The sequence below is a fragment of the Anneissia japonica genome, unplaced genomic scaffold (assembly GCF_011630105.1).
Source record: "Anneissia japonica isolate Jap-2015-1 unplaced genomic scaffold, ASM1163010v1 scaffold2991_len510020_cov192, whole genome shotgun sequence".
NCBI lineage: Eukaryota > Metazoa > Echinodermata > Crinoidea > Comatulida > Comatulidae > Anneissia > Anneissia japonica.
This window is the reverse complement of record NW_022724693.1, coordinates 111,191-129,974: the sequence shown is the minus strand read 5'-3', so window position 1 is coordinate 129,974 and position 18,784 is coordinate 111,191. Positions and strand designations below refer to the sequence as shown.

The following is an 18,784-nucleotide window of genomic DNA, read 5'->3' as shown; positions in this document are numbered from 1 at the left end:
ACCACCCAACATTGTTCACCCTGTTGCCCACCCACTTTAACAATGGTATATTCCAATTGGGTGGTTTATGTCCTGGGTGGTTTATGTCCTGGGTGGTTTATGTCCTGGGTGGTTTATGTCCGTATACCGAATTCTTACCTACATTCACTGCAATACAGCATTGTAAGTTTCCTACAAGGTGGCCTATTGGGTTTTTGGTGGAATCAGGTGACAAAATAAATTGTGCTACAGCCACTTGATAAGATCGATAATTACAGATGAACAGGCACATGTCTGTCTGTATGCATCCAAGCATGCACAGTATGTGTATGTATTACAATAAGATACAATAAAGGTATCTTGTAGTTTCACAATGCATGTGTAGGTCAGAGGTTATGGCTCATCTCCAAATTCACCAGAAACTATGGGTAACAGGACCACCATGCCAGGATTGCTTGAAGCCATGGAGATATTGTGCATATTCAAACATTTCCTTTCATACTTGTTTCATGAAACAAAGCAAGAAAATTCTTGTGTATTAAAAGTCCAAGTCATACATTCAAATACATACTAAAAATAAGGTATTTCTTATTGGAGGTTTAAGGTTATGAATGGGAATTCTACAAGCATTCTACTTAACTATAATGTGTTAGCACTCATGCTGTTACTATCCCATTTACCAGCAAACTCTTTAAAAGGGCATTCAGGCAGGTTGGTGAACCAGGTTTTGCCAGAATCTTATCTCAATAATCCAATTAAACATCAAAGAAGAATACCTCTACTTAAGAGTGATTATCACGCAGGCATTGCTGTTTCTCAATAAATTACCAGTATAGTATTTAAAAACCAGGAAAATTTTAAAAACCTGTTGTTCAAAATAATTTGGCATTTTTATTACCTTAGCTATAATTTCAGATAAAAATCATAATAGATATGCTTTTGAATTTAAAAAATCAGTGACTTATGTTAGAAGTTACAACATGGTTTTTGATTTAATTGTGCTAGTCTTCTTATGAACTATTCACAACTAATGAGCCTCACTGTTAATCTTGTTACAAAATTCCCTGAAGCAGTAATTAATAGAGATAAGAAGAGATCTGCAAAACCTGGTTCAAAATTGTAAAATTTGGTAAATGGTGAAGTTTCCTCATGATTATAGTTCTTGAGATATATAAGCATGCCATGTGTAAAATGTAGATTCATCTTACTTTTTTGATACCACTTTCCAATTCCTGTACTTCCATCGGTGCATGATGTTCTCTTTTACCTTCGGTGAGGAAGCCTTTTAAGTCACCCTGTTTATCTTCTATCTCATTCAGCAACCTCTGCACCTGATTTAACATCAGCATCTCATATTCACTTAGTTGCAATGCTGGCTTCGATCTTGAGCTTCTGTTTTTTCTTAACTTCTGTATAATGTACGTACCTACAATACATTACAAAGTTGTCATTTTATGGCCTTATTTACACAAATCAATCGTGATGTTGGTAGTCCATGAGTGAGATACTTACCTGGATAAACCGACTAATTGCCATTGTTCCCAAACGGAACACCCCTTCGAAATAAATGGAACAGTCATACCCAGGGCGCCATGTACGAACCATCTCCCTAACAAACGTCCTCATTCCCCTTTCGACCTTCGTTGGAAAGTGAACCTCCTTCAGAGTGCTTAGAGTTGTTCTACGTGTTAGCGTGTTCGTGTTCGCTACTGCGGTAAGGATCTTCAGCCTTGGAGTGGCGCCCTGGGTGAGACTGTTCCATTTATTTTGAAGGGGTCTTCCGTTTGGGTACAATGGCAATTAGTTGGTTTATCCAGGTAAGTATTCACAAAATAGACAAAAGAGTTCACAGTACAGAAACAGGCGGAGAGTGCAGACCCCAGTTCAAACATGGCTAGCAGTGGGTTTTAATTGGAATCTGATCGCTTGGCTCCTCAAATAACCCTAATTTTGAGTGTTAGGCAGGTTAAAGACAATGTTTGTATCCATAATTATATGTTGCAGTTAAGTTGGGTGATGCTGTATTGTAACTGCTGCGGGTCCCAAGAAGCCCAGCCCAAACTCCCGATTTCCAATTTTAATGAGGAAAAATAAAGAATCAATCTAAATCCAATGATCTTACCGTGTTGAAATATAACAGATGGTTGGTTAAAGACAACATCATCCCATCTCTGACGATCTCTCATTGCCTTTTCCATTGATTTGTTTTCCTGTCTGTGTACCTCATGTGTAACCCTGTCTAATCTTTGAAGCAGTGTGGAGACATCTTTCAAAAAGCTTTCATAATCCTGAAATTAAAATTTTATTTGAATGTAATACAGATGTATTTTTAAAAACTAAAAATCAATCTTATTCTAACCTTGTTCATTATTTATATCTTTATTCAACAATATCTCGAGGTTAACCATCAGTGTAACAGACCTTTTTAAGTGCAATTATATATTTTAAAAGTATATTTACATAGGATTTACATAGCAAAGAAAGGAGGAAATTGATATAAAAGTTGAAAAGTATTTTAATATGAAAAGTGGTAAGGACCTAGTGTTTCTTGATTCTAAAATAATTAAATAACTTTATTATCTCTCTTTTGTAATAGAGAAGTGCAACAAAAACAATCAAACAGTATGTGAACATATGCATATCATAACAGAGGAAAAGGAAAAAAAACAGAACTGTAAATACAAAATTGATTACAACTGTGTAATGTTAAGGTTTTTCAAATTTTACTGTGTTCTTTTGATGCAATAGTTAAAAATAATTTACATAATAATTGTGGAATAAAAATGTTGCTGTTATAATTTGGTATTCATTATGGATTTCAAGGTTGTCACAAAAAAGGCGGTATTCAAATGAAAAATCATGAAGTAGGTAAAAGAGGCAAACATATGAAAAAAAAATACTGCACAATAAATATGTTACAAATGTTTGGTAGTAAATCATATAAATTATGTAAACATTTTTGTATTTCAAATCACAGGGAGTAAATAATTTAAAAATGACAAAAGATTGGTTTACCAGTCTTAATTGAAGCCAATCTTGGTGATCATATAGCAATGTTCCTCCAAACTCCTTTGTTAATTGGTCCTTGTCAACAAATTTTGAAATCTTTGATACATTTGGCACTAATACTGTCTGTAAATGAAAAACAAGAAAATGTTATTAAATTTTAACAATTTTTTTGCTACCCTTGTTCAATTATTTCTACAACATTCTCATACATTTGTTGACTTCCAACATATCTAAATTTCAGCTGGTTAATGTCTCAATAATAGCAATAGTAGTTAATGCAAATGAAAACATAATAACATGTTGAAAAAAACATATAAAACAATACAATTATTTTAAAAATTTAGTAAAAATGTTTAAATACACACAGAATGAAATTAAGCATATATATGAGTTAAAAACAAGTAATGCGTGTAAAATTAATCAAGTATTTGAACATGCATGTGAAATTCTAGTCAACTTTACATACCTCACTAAGGTTTCTCAAATTTACCAATATAGGCCTACTACACTGAAATTACATGTTTTACTCTATGTGCATTTACATGCTTGCAACATTAATATATTTTACATTACATTACAGTAGATTTTTGTGGATTGTATAGTGTGAATCTGGTCTCAGTGTACACCATATACTGATACAGTACATTGTCCATATGAAATAGCCATTCTTAAAAAAGTACCCCAAACACCAAAATTGGATGTTTCAACACTAGTTATATTGAGATTGTAAACGAAAGAAGTGCAGCTGCAGCTTGGTGTATAACAGTACTACCTTACAATCATAATGTCTTAAGTTCAAATTTTGTAAAATAGAGAATTACTAAACGCATACTAAATTTTTGAGAACAAAAACGTGATGTATACTGTAGGTGACACAGTTGTTTTCGTTATCATTTAGGTAGGTAGGTTGCAAAACTTCCCTATTAACCAAGATGCCATACCTCAAAATTGAACTGCGTCTTGTAATATATCAGGCTTTCTCTAGTCCCCTCCTTAAATGCATCAGGCAGTACTACACAAACTCTGTGGATTTGCTGACCAATTGATTTCTAAGAAGAAAAGAAGATTGTTTGTCTGGAATCAGCCAGAAATATATAATAATTGCTTACAGAACTAATTATAATTTAAAAACTCCGCTATCTGATGAGAAGCCACATTCTAATTTAATTTCCAATTATCACTTGTTTAATCTTTTGCAAAAAAAAATGTTGTAGTACTACACAAACTGTGTGGATTTGCTGACCAATTGATTTCTGAAGAAGAAAAGAAGATTGTTTGTTTCTGGAATCAGCCAGAAATATATAATTGCTTACAGAACTAATTATAATTTAAAAACTCAGATATATGATGAGAAGTCACATTTATCCGTTTTTAAATTTTTTTTCACATTAATAAGTAATGTTTGACAGTGAATATTCTTAGAAGGTAACTATTCACAGTTTTTGTAGGAAGTTTGATGTAACAAAAGGAATTTACAGTACATTAAAATTTAGTCTGGTTTCAAATTAATTAATTAGATTAGGTAACTTATAATAATATTCAATTTATGGCCATAATGGAGTTTTTACAAATGTGGCAAAGGCAAGCCAAAACAAGTCACTCATCGCAAAAATTATTTTTTAGTTATTAATGCAGGGTTAAACAGTAAAATGAGAGCTGTAAAATGGTAAAAGAATCAATACAATCCGACATTTTGTTATGAAGTTACAGGAGTTTAGACATACAGCTATTCAAAGAACAATATTCGAGAAATCAACCTTCAAAGTTTATGATTTTGGGCATTTCTCAGGCCGAAACTATCAGCAAATCATTAAAAATTGTTCTTTAAACATTGAAAATGAGGAAAATAACAGCATAGCATGATATATAGATATATAAAGGCTAGTTTAGAGCAATAAAATAGATTTCAACAATTTTGACATTCCATCATGTTGTGCCCATTATTACAGGATTTGCGATGAGTGACTGCACCAACATGCTAAATTTGATACAGGTAAATTAAGATATTGCATGGCATACTCTTCAGTATTACACAAAAAAAATATTTAGCATTTGTTGAACAACAAATAAAAATTAATTACAAATTAAAGTTTATCATCAAGATATCGAATTCAATGAAATTAATATTTTCTAAATTATTTGTACATTTCTTTACTCTCTTACCTGTAAAATTTCTAAAATTGAGTGCAAATGTTGGAATGGTGACCTTGTCAAGTCCACAAGAACTGTAAACTCAGTCTGCTTACTTTCCTTGCTAAAATTTTGTACAATAAGAAAATAACACAATCTAATTGATTTGATCATAAATACATTGGGCTTATTCGACTGGTTCATTTCGTTGACTACGATTTTTTGTTGAGTATTATTTTCATTCCACTGTTTTGTAAAATAGACTTCTTTGACAACGAAAATTAACTTAAACCAGAGTGTATTATCAGCGATAAGTTATCCACGTGACCAAAACAAACATGGTTGATTGGTCAGTTTAGCAACAATATTTCCGTTAATATAATTTAGATTAAATTTCAGAAAATAAAAATTACAATATTTACCCGCATGAAGTCAAAAAATAATTGTTGGCTTTACAGAATTAAAAAACTGGTTGAAAACATTTTCATTGACAACGAAAATTAACTTAAACCAGAGTGCATTATCAGCGATAAGTTATCCACGTGACCAAAACAAACATGGTCGATGGGTCAGTTTAGCAACAATATTTCCGTTAATATAATTTAGATTAAATTTCAGAAAATAAAAATTACAATATTTACCCGCATGAAGTCAAAAAGTAATTGTTGGTTTTACAGAATTAAAAAACTGGTTGAAAACATTTTTTTTTTTAAAACCCATACTGTCACAATCTGAAGCAGCCTTGATTGCGCAGCGTGTATTGCGGTAACTATGCAGCCATTTTGTTTTGTCGAGTATTTACCATGGTATTTACAAGTTTTCTATTCGACTGGTCGTCTTCGTTAAGTAGGATCTTACCACTGCGCAGGTGGCGCGGTTTAACAAAGAACGACCAGTCGTGTACGGCCAACATGTGGGACAACTCACATGTTTGCGGGACAAGCACACCTTCTTGACCCAGTTCTACTTGGTCAGGAAGGTCTGATTGACACTCTGGAATGGTCCATTATGTATGCAATGATTAGAAAATAATAGTGTTGTTAAAAGCAAAAGTAAATAAAACAAAATTATTTATGTAAAAATCTAAATTGTTAATTAATGTAGCGTAGCGTGACAGTAGCATATCTAGGAGTCTTGAAAAGGTTGAACTGCTGTCTGTATAAGAGACAGGGGTGGGAAAGTCCAGTTTAAGTGAGGGGCACTGGTAGAAAAGATTAGGTGAGGTGATTTTTAACTACTTAAGAATGATTATTTTTGCTTTGGACATTTTCAGTGGGTGGAGAAGGGCAACTGGGGGTGCATGATTGTAATGCACCCCCCACCCCCACACACCCTGGATACGCCACTGACAGTAGATGCCAATACCTGACTATATTGTTTAAAAAGAAATGTTAACATATAAACAATGTACTTCCATGTGAAACACTATTAAATGTTTGCATACCACAAGGAAGAGATAAACAATTGGTAAGTAACAAGCAAGTTGCAGATTCATTAAAACCCTATTCAAAGATTTCATAAATAACACTTCTAGACATTCTGTTGTGATAGTGCTATATTTTAGGCAAACTCTCAACAAAAGAAAGCAAATACTTCTTGTTTATGTTTAGTTATAGTTAGTTTGGTGTGATTGCTATACAATGCCTTTTTCTTGAGGTAAATGTTTTATTATGTATAGTATAACAAACAAAAAAACAACCAAACAATAATTTTTAAAAAGGCCAAAAAATATGTTGTGTTGCTCAAACAAAGTTACATTTGGTCAACACCTGTAGGCCTAGGCCAAACTTGGGTTCACCGATAATCATCACTCAATGTTGAACAGACTTTTTAAGATTTGGGTTGGTCAGGCTTGGGCAACACAATGTTTTTTGGTCTAATTATATGCAGTACTTGAATGTTTGTTAAGAATTATTTTACCTTGAGAAAATTCCATTACCTTTCCATAATCTATATACTATATAATTTGAGTAATGAAAAAATGTTTGTTAATTATTAATGCCCATGTGCCTGCTCAAATCAGGAAGTAATATATCGTAACAAAGATATATTCTCTCCTTTTTACCACAATAAAGATTTTACAATCATTTATTATATAGCTAAATATATTTTGTGATACTTTAGACAATTATAAGAAAACTTGTACTCTAAAATGAATCTAAACAATATCATTGAATAAGGAGTTGTGATGCAACACAAAAGCAACACGACAGAATACATATGCAAATTGCATTAGTACAGTAGAGTGGAAAGTAGATAGAATGAGCTGAGCTCAGCTTTAATGTACCATTGTACAGTATTAGGTAAATTGATGCACCACTTCAGTGAATGCCACTGAATAACAAGCTGGTGTTTTTTTTTACCACAAGAAAAAGAAAAGTCTGATTTTATGAATCATTGATATTTTGAAGGCCTATTCGGCAGATGGATCATTTCAATATTGGTATTAAAGCTTTTAAATCATCCAAATATATAACTTTTTTAAAAACCACTGTTTAAATTTTAATTTCTTTACTTTTAGTATAGAACTCTATTTAGCCTACTATCTTCTTTCATTTTATTTTCTATTTCATAATGCATATATAATAACATTCAAATTATTGGCTCACATTTGAAGTATATTTAATAGATAATTGTTTTCAGTATAAAAATAAGGAAACAGTAATGACTTGTGGTCTTTCTAAAATTATAAGTAAAGACGTAGCAACCAATCAATGTTTTTCGCAGATATTTTTTTATATTTTCAGGTAATGTTACACAACACACACAATTAAAACAAATACTAGAAAACATTCGATAATTTGCAGTGACTGCTGGGTGCTATCATTTTAGAATTCCCATACTACATCCCACATAAAACTGATAACATTTAATATACAGTTACACCTTAATTAACTAAAATTACAATCTTAGAATTATTTAAGAGTGGAAGTAAATAAACTTTTAAATAAAGTTAATGTTCTTTTATATTACCCAGATTGCCTATACAGTACTATCAATAAAGGAAAATTACAACATTATAATAAAATTGTAAAATAATGTCATTTACCTTGTAATACTAGTTAAGTATAATAGGCAGGTAGCTACATCATGTAATGATTCATCATTCTGAATCCTAATTGAAATAATTGATCCACCTCTCCTAGTCTTTCCACCTGCAAAATAAAATACCATCTAGACATTTAAAATAGAATAAATATTTAATACTGGGTTCATATGTGAATCTAATACTTAACTAGACTTGAACTCGTCACTGAAGACGAGTTTGGTGACCCGCCGTACTTTGACCCTCATAAAGAGCGTGTGGTGCTGATTGAAAAGTTTTATAATATGCTAAAATATTCTGTAACTAGTTTTTAAAAAAAGAACAATTTTCAGCAATTTAAAAGATTTACGCATGCGTACACGTACGGCTTGACGCCTGTGAGTACGGTAGTGGCACAAAGAGTGACTCCTGATATGAATACAGTGTCAGGAACACAAAATATGTAACAAAACGTGATTTCCAGCTTCAGTATGTTCTGTGTGCGTGGAAATGAACGTATGGCGCGTAATATGGAAAGTTTTGGAATGCTGAAAATGACCCGAAACCTTTAAACTCTCTGAATAGTGATATTGAGAATTTTCAAATTTTAACATACGCACACGTTACGATGTGTGCGTGTAAAGGAATGGCACACGAAATTAAATATTGTCGTGTTTTTAAAACCGTTTGTTAGTTATTAATGCCACATGAATTTTCCCTTCATATAACCTATACTGTATTATATAAGTCTGATAGCGTCGAAATATAGTCTGCCGCTCTCTCTGTGTTCTATTTTTTACATCTTTAAGATTGAGAGATAAGAATACTCTAAAAATTCATTCTTTTGACCATGCTGATATGATCAAAATGAAAAATAAAGGGACACGTCTGAAAGAGAATTGATTTAGCTATACTCACAGGTGGGAGACAATCAATCAAGATAAGCGAGTCAGTTTTTTCTTAATTCAAATGGCAATATGATGACGTCACAATGTCCGATCAGCCAATATGATGTATAAAATCATATCTACAACTCATGTGCTTTCAGAATATGTAATAAAAATTAGGGGTTACATTCATCCTAAGGAGCTATCTGATTAAAGGTAGGCATAATTTTAAGTATACATAATTGTTGACGCACGGGTATGCGCACATTAAGTCGCACAAATGGAAAATTAAGGTACCTGACATTCAACCTTGACCTGAAGATTATGCTCACTTGATATGATTCAGAAATGACGAATGGTTAAGATGATATGGGGTCATCAACGTTTTGAGGAAAGAAAGATGTGGGGGTCAGAAAAAACAATTTTTTTGACCATGATGACATCATCAAAATGTCAAAGAAGTAATATATATGAAAGAGAATTGTCTCAGCTATAACATACTCAAAGTTGGAAGACGATCGATCAAGAATAAGCGAGATACGCTCAAATGCGTATTTTGAAAAATGACGTCATACAGTGTAGCTATAATTCACTTTCTTTGAATTCAGATGCCAATATGATGACGTCACAATATCCGATCAGCCGTTATGATCTATAGAGGGGATTTAGAGGGGGGGGGGACTAAACAGGCTTTAGCCCCCCCCCCCCTAAAATTTATAGCCATTTCATTTTAACTGCTTTTTGAAGGTCCAAATTAAAATTTAATGTTTTCTTCACACATCATATTTATGGGCTAAACATTTTACAGTAGTTGTTTTCAGTGATAAAATAAAAATGAAATACGTTTGTTAACCGATCAGCGGACAAAAAACGTAGCTAAGAAAGCTGCTTTTGCCTTGCCTTCATGCTCAAATCTCGAAGCAAAGGCTGTTGTGTTGCGGTCTCAAGGTTTGTATAATATACTAAACTTTTCGTGTCGCATGGGTTTGTTCTTGTCTAGTCTTTCCTTGATTGCTTGCGGACAGAGGTATTTGAATGTTTGTAAATAAACTAATAATAAACTAAAATTTTTGTGTCGAGTGAGTCGTTCTAGTCTTGTCTTGATTGCTTGTGGTCAGAGGCAGCTATTTAAACGTTTGTATGATATACTAAACATTTCGTGTCGAGAGAGTTGTTCCAGTTTAGTTTTTTCTTGATTGCTTGTCGTCGGATACTACTACTACATTTAAAACATATTTTAAGGGAAATTCTTTTGTCGTCTGAGGTTCTCCTTAACATTGTCAAATTTTACCTTTAGGGACAGTATTTTTATTATGGAACTGTGTTCACCCTCTTCATTGTCTTATGTTCCCCATGGCAACCCTTTCACCAGGAATTTTAAAGAATGGTGAAATTTCAGAAAATGTCCTCAAAATTTTAAGGGTGGTGCACACAATTCTAAAGGATGGATACAAACAATTGCTATTTTAGTACAGCAAGTGACACGCTAAGTCTGTTTATTGACCTTGCATTTGCATTAATATTTTTTTGAAGCGTGGTTCCAATATTTTAAGCATGGTGTATAATTTGTCTTTTTAATATTTATATTTAAATTATGTTGTTTCTGTGAGTATCCTACTCAAAGATTAAAGATCCTAGTTAATCGTTTTTCATATTATTAATTTATTTACATATATTCTTGTTATAATAATGTTTACTATAAATATTGTTTAACATTTACGGAAATAAATGTTGTTTAATGAATGAATAATTATTCAAATCCACTTGCACTTGACAACAACAACTAGGCATCAGTTATTTTTAATGGTGTCTACCACATATTTCTTCTTCAATTATATACAGATACTAAATAAAACCTCCATTGTACAAGTATATTTATTCAGTTTGTTTTCAACGTAGTACTATCAGATTGTTTTGAAAGCTTAATGCAGTCACTATAACAATATTCGAATTTCACAAATTTTGATTTCTGGAGGAATTCAAAATCCACCCACTCCTGTGTTGGAACACATTGAACCCCATCTTATCGGACGGAGACACCTCCTCCCAAACCTAGCCTTCGCAGGCACTTAAAGGCACTTTACACACATACCTATTATAGCCCCCCCCCCTAACCAAAACTTCTGGATCTGCCCCTGGTAATAAAAAAATTGGGGGTCACCTTTCATCCTAAGGAGCTATAAATTATTAAAAATAGGCCTGATTTTAAAGTGCAATTTTTATAAACTACAGCGTGTTTATATTTATAAATATATTATAAACACAAGTGTTGGTCATAAATTACGAATAAAATTGATTTTGTACAAAAAAAATGAGTTTAAAGTGTCATTTTTGAAAGACCTTAGAAACAAAGAGGTCACTCAATGACGTCATTGGTGACCGACTTTGCCAAACTTCATCCAAGCGCGAAATCAAAACAAACACTGCGACGGTGTCCTAGTGGAGGAAGAAAAGCCTGAACTTCTACCCTAGGCTGTTAGTATATTACATAGTTTCCCGAGTTTTACACGTTTTACTGTACCTTTTTTATTTACTCGCGAAAGGCCACCTTATAAGTTATTATTAAGTGTGTTCTGTTTTTTTTTTTTTGTAGGTACTGTACGTACGGTATCAAAAATCCTTATTCTTCCATCATAAATAAATAGTTCATAAATAAAAGGCCTACGGACTTTTGCAAGATTTGTTTAAAAGATGTTCAGCCGTTAACAATGAGAGGTACCTGTAAGTGATATTACTTATTGAATTACAGTCATAGGCCCACCAGGATAGACCTAGCCTAGGCCCTACTACTAATCAAAACAGAAAAAAAAATGGCGGCACGTGTAAATTAACAACTGCAACTGGGAATTTGAATTTCTTGGCCTATAGGCTAGAGGGGCCAGGGAAGTTAAGACCACCTCACCCCCATCATTGATTAGGGCAGCCTTATGAGACTGTAGAAGATTCTTGGGATACAAGTAAACAAGTAATGTGAGGATCCCGAAACCCGGTACTTAGCATAGGCTACTTGTTGTTTTATTTGCCGTACTAGGCCTAAGGCCTGGATGGATTCTTTTTCTCACTGGACTTGATCGTCTCAGATTTTTAATAGTAGACACAGCAAGATCTCTTAGAGCTAGGCCTAGTTTGCATTGCAAGCCCAACGTTGTTTTGAATCCACATGAAGTGATCATCCACGAAGTGAGCACACGAATTCTTTTGACTTGTGCTCATCCGGCCAATGAAAATTTGAATTGTAAAATTCACAAATTTAACTCTTTTACTATCTTTAGGTAACGTAAAATATTTACTTTGTGTGCACTTATAATAATAATATAATAATAATGTCGTTCTTATATAGCGCCTAATGCCTTAACAAAGCCTCTAAGCGCTTCACATTATTACCCCGGTCATTGGATCAAACACATATGGAACACATTAAACACTAAATGAAATTATTAAATTATTAAATTAAATTATATTATTATTCCATAATATTGCGGCAGTTGTGTTGGAACCTACCAGTATACCCACTTGTACTCCTGGGTGGAGAGGGGCAACCGTAGATAAAGTGCCTTGCCCAAGGACACAAGCGATTTGCACAGCGAGAGTTTCGAACCCCCGACCTCGAGGTTGGGAGTCCAAGCCACAACCGATGCGCCAACCACTAATATAACCCCCTACAACACAATTTACTGGCATATTGTGTAAAACTCGGGAAACTATGTAATATAATAACAGCCTAGGGTAGAAGTTCAGGCTTTTCTTCCTCCGCTAGGACACCGTCGCAGTGTTTGTTTTGATTTCGCGCTTGGATGAAGTTTGGCAAAGTCGGTCACCAATGACGTCATGGAGTGACCTCTTTGTTTCTAAGGTCTTTCAAAAATGACACTTTAAACTCATTTTTTTCGTACAAAATCAATTTTATTCGTAATTTATGACCAACACTTGTGTTTATATATTTATAAATATAAACACGCTGTAGTTTATAAAAATTGTCAGAATAGGTGGCAGGGGCACTTTAACATATTTTCACTGTATATCGGCACAAATCCGCGCAAAGGTCCCTATGTTTGATGCGCATGTACAACATTGCTATTGGCTATAAGATGACCGAAAACAATTTAAATTTGTGAAAACAATTTCAGGAACCCAAAATATGTAAAAAAAAACCTAATTTCTAGCTTCCATACGTACTGCGCAAGTAAAAGTGCGCGCACATAGTGGAAGATTATGAAAAATTTTCAAATGCTCAAAATGGCCTGAAACGTACTCTAATTTAGTCAAAAAGTGATTTCGAGCATTTTGAAATTTTGACGCACGCATGCGCGCGTGTTATGAAGCGCACGGGTAAAATTAGGGTACATTACATTCAACATTGACCTGAAGTTAATGCTCACTAATTATGATTTAGAAATGGCAATTGGTTAAGCTGATATGATCGATAATGTAAAAACGCAAAATTGCGCGTAGCTGACGTCACGCATGACTGGTCACCTTGAAAACCTTACCATGTCTATTCCAGGCGATGCCAAAATGATTGATGAAGCGATCGTCTGCATACCTCGTAGCAATTTTGAGATATCGTGCGAACAAGAAATGGGGAGAAATGTAGAATAAAAAGATCTCGTACAATCACAAGAGGTGATCCGCTCATGAAGCGGATCACCAATAATTAAAAAGGCATTAACAAAGAAACTTTTAGAAATTAATATTTTCTTGCATGAAATCTGGCATTAAAAAAACACGCACATCAAAGTTTCAACTGTGTGAAAGTACTAGACAAAATAATCAAGATACAAACGATGTTCAATCCCGGATTGTTCACTAGATTATTACAATTACAGTTCACCATCTATATTGAGACTTCTCAAAATTTGAGAATCTATTTTCAAGAACACTTTTAAAAGTACCTGCACCAATTTAACTACCTACATCTTAACACTGAGCTTACCCTTCTGAGACCCCCTGAAATTCAGGATTGAGACCACTTTTTTTTAAGCCCCACCTGGCATGCAATCAATAAATGAATGAACATAATTAAAATCATCAATCATTCAATTTTTATAATTGCATTCATATAATAATATTCTGTAGAATAAGAAATAACTGTAGTTCTTCAAAATAAAAAACAACTGGTTTCAAAGTTCAAAAAATTGTGTACATGTGACTCTTGATCTCAATCAACATTGTCATCAATCAATGTTGCTCATCAATCAATGTTGCTCATTAAAGCATAGTTTCATGGCATGGAACAGTACTGTACCTTCATGCCATAGCTGTCCCCTCTGATTTCTTGTTTACCAGTCTGACAACCTTTCTATTTATACTACTTACTTCTTTTGTAATGTTACAGAAATAAATTAAGGCGGTCACTGCCACCGTCTTCCCCTATCAAACAGCATTTCTCTTTTGGCTTAGGCCTACATTCTAGCCACAACTACAGTATTTATGACTCTGATAGCTCCAAATATACATTCAGGATACAGTACTATGTTTGAGGGTCTGACAACTTTCATAAGTCAGCTGATTCCAGTGGCAAAGCCATTATGGAAGTCAAGGGTGAAGCTACTCCCCCTGACCCCTAGAGAATATGAACAATTTGTTTCATTTCTAAACTGTTATGCCTAAAGAATATAAAAAGTACTGTTCCTATTTTTTGGGTCCAACAAGTCATGGCCAATGAAGGCACTTTTTTCATAGCAAAGTCTTTGTATCAGCAAAGAATAGAATGTATTGTTTTTAAACATTGTAGATCGCAATATTTTTTTTTTTTTTCAGATTTCTTACCAGAGAGTACCTAAAATGTGAAAAGTGTTTACTACGGAAATCCTTAAATGTGATGGCTTAAATTTAAAAGGTTTATATGAAAATATTATGGAAATATTATTAAATTTCAAATGTTAATTAACTGGCAGGGAATATTGTTCAAATTTCAGTTCACTTTTTTATATGTGGTAGTTTACATAGAGTTATTGAAATAATAGTCAAGCAATAATAAAAACTGACAACTTACCAGATATATAGACGGTTTCTCTTCTTAGTAAGTCTACAATTTGTGTAGCATGGATAATTGGAACTGTAAAAATTAAACACCACCATGCATTACAAATGGTATCTGTTTATTAAAAATGACTACCAGTACAACATAAGCCTACTATACAGCATAAAACAATTATTTGGAGGCCTTATATTATACCTTTGAACACACTCATGGAGAATCATGCTTAATCTTAATTATTTGACTGATATTTTTATTGGCTGCTTGTAAAGAGTATCCACAATTCAGCTTTTGCTGCTAAGGAAGATTCAAGATTCAAGATTCCATTTTAAATTGCCGTATACAAGCAAAGTACAAGAAATTTGCTTTCCAGAGCGAAGAATACACAAAAATATACACACAGATAAAATTACATCTCTATTTTGCCAACCCGTTTTTTATTTTTTATCAATATTTTGAATAAAAGATACCAAGATACAAACTGAAAATTTTTTAGAATTTTAATAGTTAAAATATGCAAATTTCAGGGACAATCTTATAGGTTATTGGCTTCACATAGTCTCTTTTCTCTTGTTTATTTTAAAGATCTCCTTGATCCCCATCACCACCTTCCACCCTCCCTTCAGGCAAACTCTAGCGCCACCATTGAATACTGATATCCAGTGGTGGATTAGGTCTAACTAATGGTTCACCTTCCTTTGAGATATTTATATTATTAATCATGTAAAATGCTTCAAGCTTTGGTCTTGTTAAAACATGAGAAGTTATATCCAGAATTATCTTAATAACATTATTAATAAATATTATCTCATATTGTTACAAAATCAATAATAATTAATATTAATAATACGATCCCTTTTAGGTTTGCACACATTTAAAATTTTTGACCATACATTAATAATGGGTAGAGCAACTAGGGTACATCCTTGATATGACACTCTTCAAGATTCAGACACCTGAATAATTTGAAAAATGCAAAATTAACAGGAATAAAAATGGAAGGTTATTTGCTAATTTATTAATTCAACGACTTTGTAAACAGTGTTTTAAGTGGCAAATAACAGGCTGGAGTCATAAGAATTTCTGTAGCTGTTAATCAGCAACACACTTATTTGTTTCAACTGTGAATCATTGTAAGTCAGCTTAGTTGACATTTTCAAATGAGCTACTCAATATATTAATTGAATATTTGAGATTTTTCATAGGTACAGCAATAGTTACAAAGAATTCTAATACTAATCAAAATGAAACCATACATTTTTGATTGACAAAGTGCATTCCCAAACATGTGTGTTTCAACAATAGCACCAAGCCCTTTGGGTAAACAGTATATACCAGTGATCTTGCTTATATCTATTTGGACACTTCCTAAAGTTTGAACTTTAGAATGTAAACAAGGCAGCAAAAGCTTGAATGCTTGATCTGAATAGTGGTATTTTGACTCATTTACTAGAAATGCAAATGTCAAAATAAAATTTTAAACTACGCATAAGCCTTCCATGTAAGAGATGCACTGTATAATTTTTAGAGTTAATGTTTTAAAAATAGATTTATTAGTATTAAGTTATTCTATAAAAATTATGTTTGGACCCATCCTCATTGATATTTTTAATTTGATTTTCCCACTTGGTTTAAGATGTTTTCTGTTAATAACCTGTATTCTTTTCCTGTATTGACTTTCTGTTGTTGATGTCGTTCAATAAATAAACAAATACGGCAGATAATTAGTTAATGGGGACCAATCATTCTATAGGCCTACAAACCAAATGTTAAATAAATATAAGGATTTTACACAATACAATAAACTGTTTTTGGTGTTAAAACACTAAACAAATTTTGAGATGAAGACTTGATTTTTCAATATTGCTGGATCCTACTTACAAATTTTTAATTCAAATTATAATTATTTGGTAATAAAAATAACAGATATTCATTGAAATTCACACATGAACAATTGTTGATCCCCATTTAAAACGACTAACATGCAATGAAAACATCCTTCTGTTAATTACCCCATGAAATCAACTCAAAAAGTTGGATGGTTGAATGTAACAAAATTGTGTAATAAAAGTAGAAAACAAACAACTTTTAAAATAAAGGGAGCTAGTTTTCAATAATAGCCTGAAAAGGAAAGTTTATTTACAGTATTAATTGAGAACAGGAATGTAAAAGGTATTACATGTTGTTGAATTGTGTTGTGATGGTTACTACAATGTTTAAACCTGCAAATTTAGTGGTAAATAATTATAAATTGTAGTGATGACCCTCAGAGGGTTCATGACACCCAGCCTTTGAGGCACTACAATCTTCAGGTCAGCGCATTTGCATGTAACTAATAGACATGCAATGCATGGCAGACCCGGGGACCTCGGGCAAATAGAGCAGAGCTCTGCGCTCAACCAGGAAATGTGTGACAGTTATCACCATGTTTACAATTAGCTACACGGGAAATTATAACCTAAAATGTCAAGTACCAACACTCTTAGCTATTTTACAATAAAATGGTCCATTCACTAGTGTCGTACCTTTTTCTCGGACGTCATTGAGAGAGGAAGACCTAGACGAACCATTGTTGTAGTCCATCCGTATATTTGAAAGGCTTCTTGATTTCTGGTTTGCACGATTACTCGGAGAATGCGTGTAGGACGCCATTTTTCAATGTCATACATGTAGCAATCATAACTAGAAGAAAACAGAAGTTAGTGTTTTGGCTTATCAGCACATACTAGTAATCTGTATTGTTGAGAAAACTTAATTTATACCTACATTGTATAATAAAGATTTATATAACTTAGATAGGCCTATATGTCAAGCTAATGTAAGTCATTGTCAATGTTAAAATAAAATGTATACAGCATGCAGTAGGGCTTATTTCCCAACATTTCCTATTCACAGCACACAGTCATGATTTTTTTTTTCTTTAATTTATTTAAAATTTTACAACATACGTCAGTTGATCAATTTGAATACACTATACCTACAGATAATAATATAGTTAAATATGTGTAAATACCTTGTAAAATACACTGTACTGTTATCTTTGTTGAACTATGCTGAATGCATTAAACAAACTTGTTGGAATTATATTAAAAAACATTGGAAATGCTGTTGAGTTGCAGTTATTTACCGGAACTAACAAATACACTCACAAATATCGTTCCATCAAAATTCAGACACAATTTTAATCCACTGCTGAAGCTAATTTGTATTTGTCCGACATTCTGAAATCCTAATGTGCATAACTTATTTCCGATAGGAGATTATAATTTTATAAATACAATGGTTTAATAGGAAATCATTTGATGAGAACAAAACAATAATTGCATAATTGTGGAGAAACTACAGCGTGACAAAGGGAATAAATGATTTGTAAAACGTTATGTATCTTAGAATATGAGTATGGTGACTCCAAAGTATGACAAACGTGAGGCTATAATTGATTCTGTGTTTCATTCTTACTATTATTATGGCCATGCCTTCCAGGTCAGCTCATTTGTATAGACCACAGACAGGGATAGAGATCCTGCTGCAGACCGGCAGCGAGACGTAAGTCAGCCACGCTTTGCAAAGCAGCCAGGCTTTGCAAAACAGTGACGTAGCCTTGGCTCTTCCATTTTCAGCATAGGGAAACTTTTTTTGAAGGTAGTATCGCGTCATTTTACGTCAAACCATAACAATCTGCGTCAATGTAGGTAAATTTGCGTCAACATACGTAAATTCCCGTGAAATTAACGTCAACACTAAAAAAAAATCTGAGTGTTTGAGGTATATACG

General features: G+C 33.1%; 1 protein-coding gene across 1 annotated transcript in view; it reads right to left on the bottom strand.

The window, feature by feature from the left end:
* Nucleotides 1–17,688, bottom strand: part of LOC117112524 (triple functional domain protein-like) — a 57,282-nt gene extending 39,594 nt beyond the window's left edge. The window contains exons 1-8 of the mRNA XM_033255606.1: nucleotides 17,536–17,688; nucleotides 15,026–15,088; nucleotides 8,168–8,273; nucleotides 5,152–5,242; nucleotides 3,930–4,037; nucleotides 2,995–3,111; nucleotides 2,102–2,267; nucleotides 1,188–1,405 (exon numbers count right to left, since the gene is read on the bottom strand). Of these exons, the coding sequence (XP_033111497.1) occupies nucleotides 1,188–1,405; nucleotides 2,102–2,267; nucleotides 2,995–3,111; nucleotides 3,930–4,037; nucleotides 5,152–5,242; nucleotides 8,168–8,273; nucleotides 15,026–15,088; nucleotides 17,536–17,662 (996 nt within the window). The 5' untranslated portion in view covers nucleotides 17,663–17,688. The remainder of the gene's footprint in view (nucleotides 1–1,187; nucleotides 1,406–2,101; nucleotides 2,268–2,994; nucleotides 3,112–3,929; nucleotides 4,038–5,151; nucleotides 5,243–8,167; nucleotides 8,274–15,025; nucleotides 15,089–17,535) is intronic.
* Nucleotides 17,689–18,784: the final 1,096 nt, after the last annotated feature.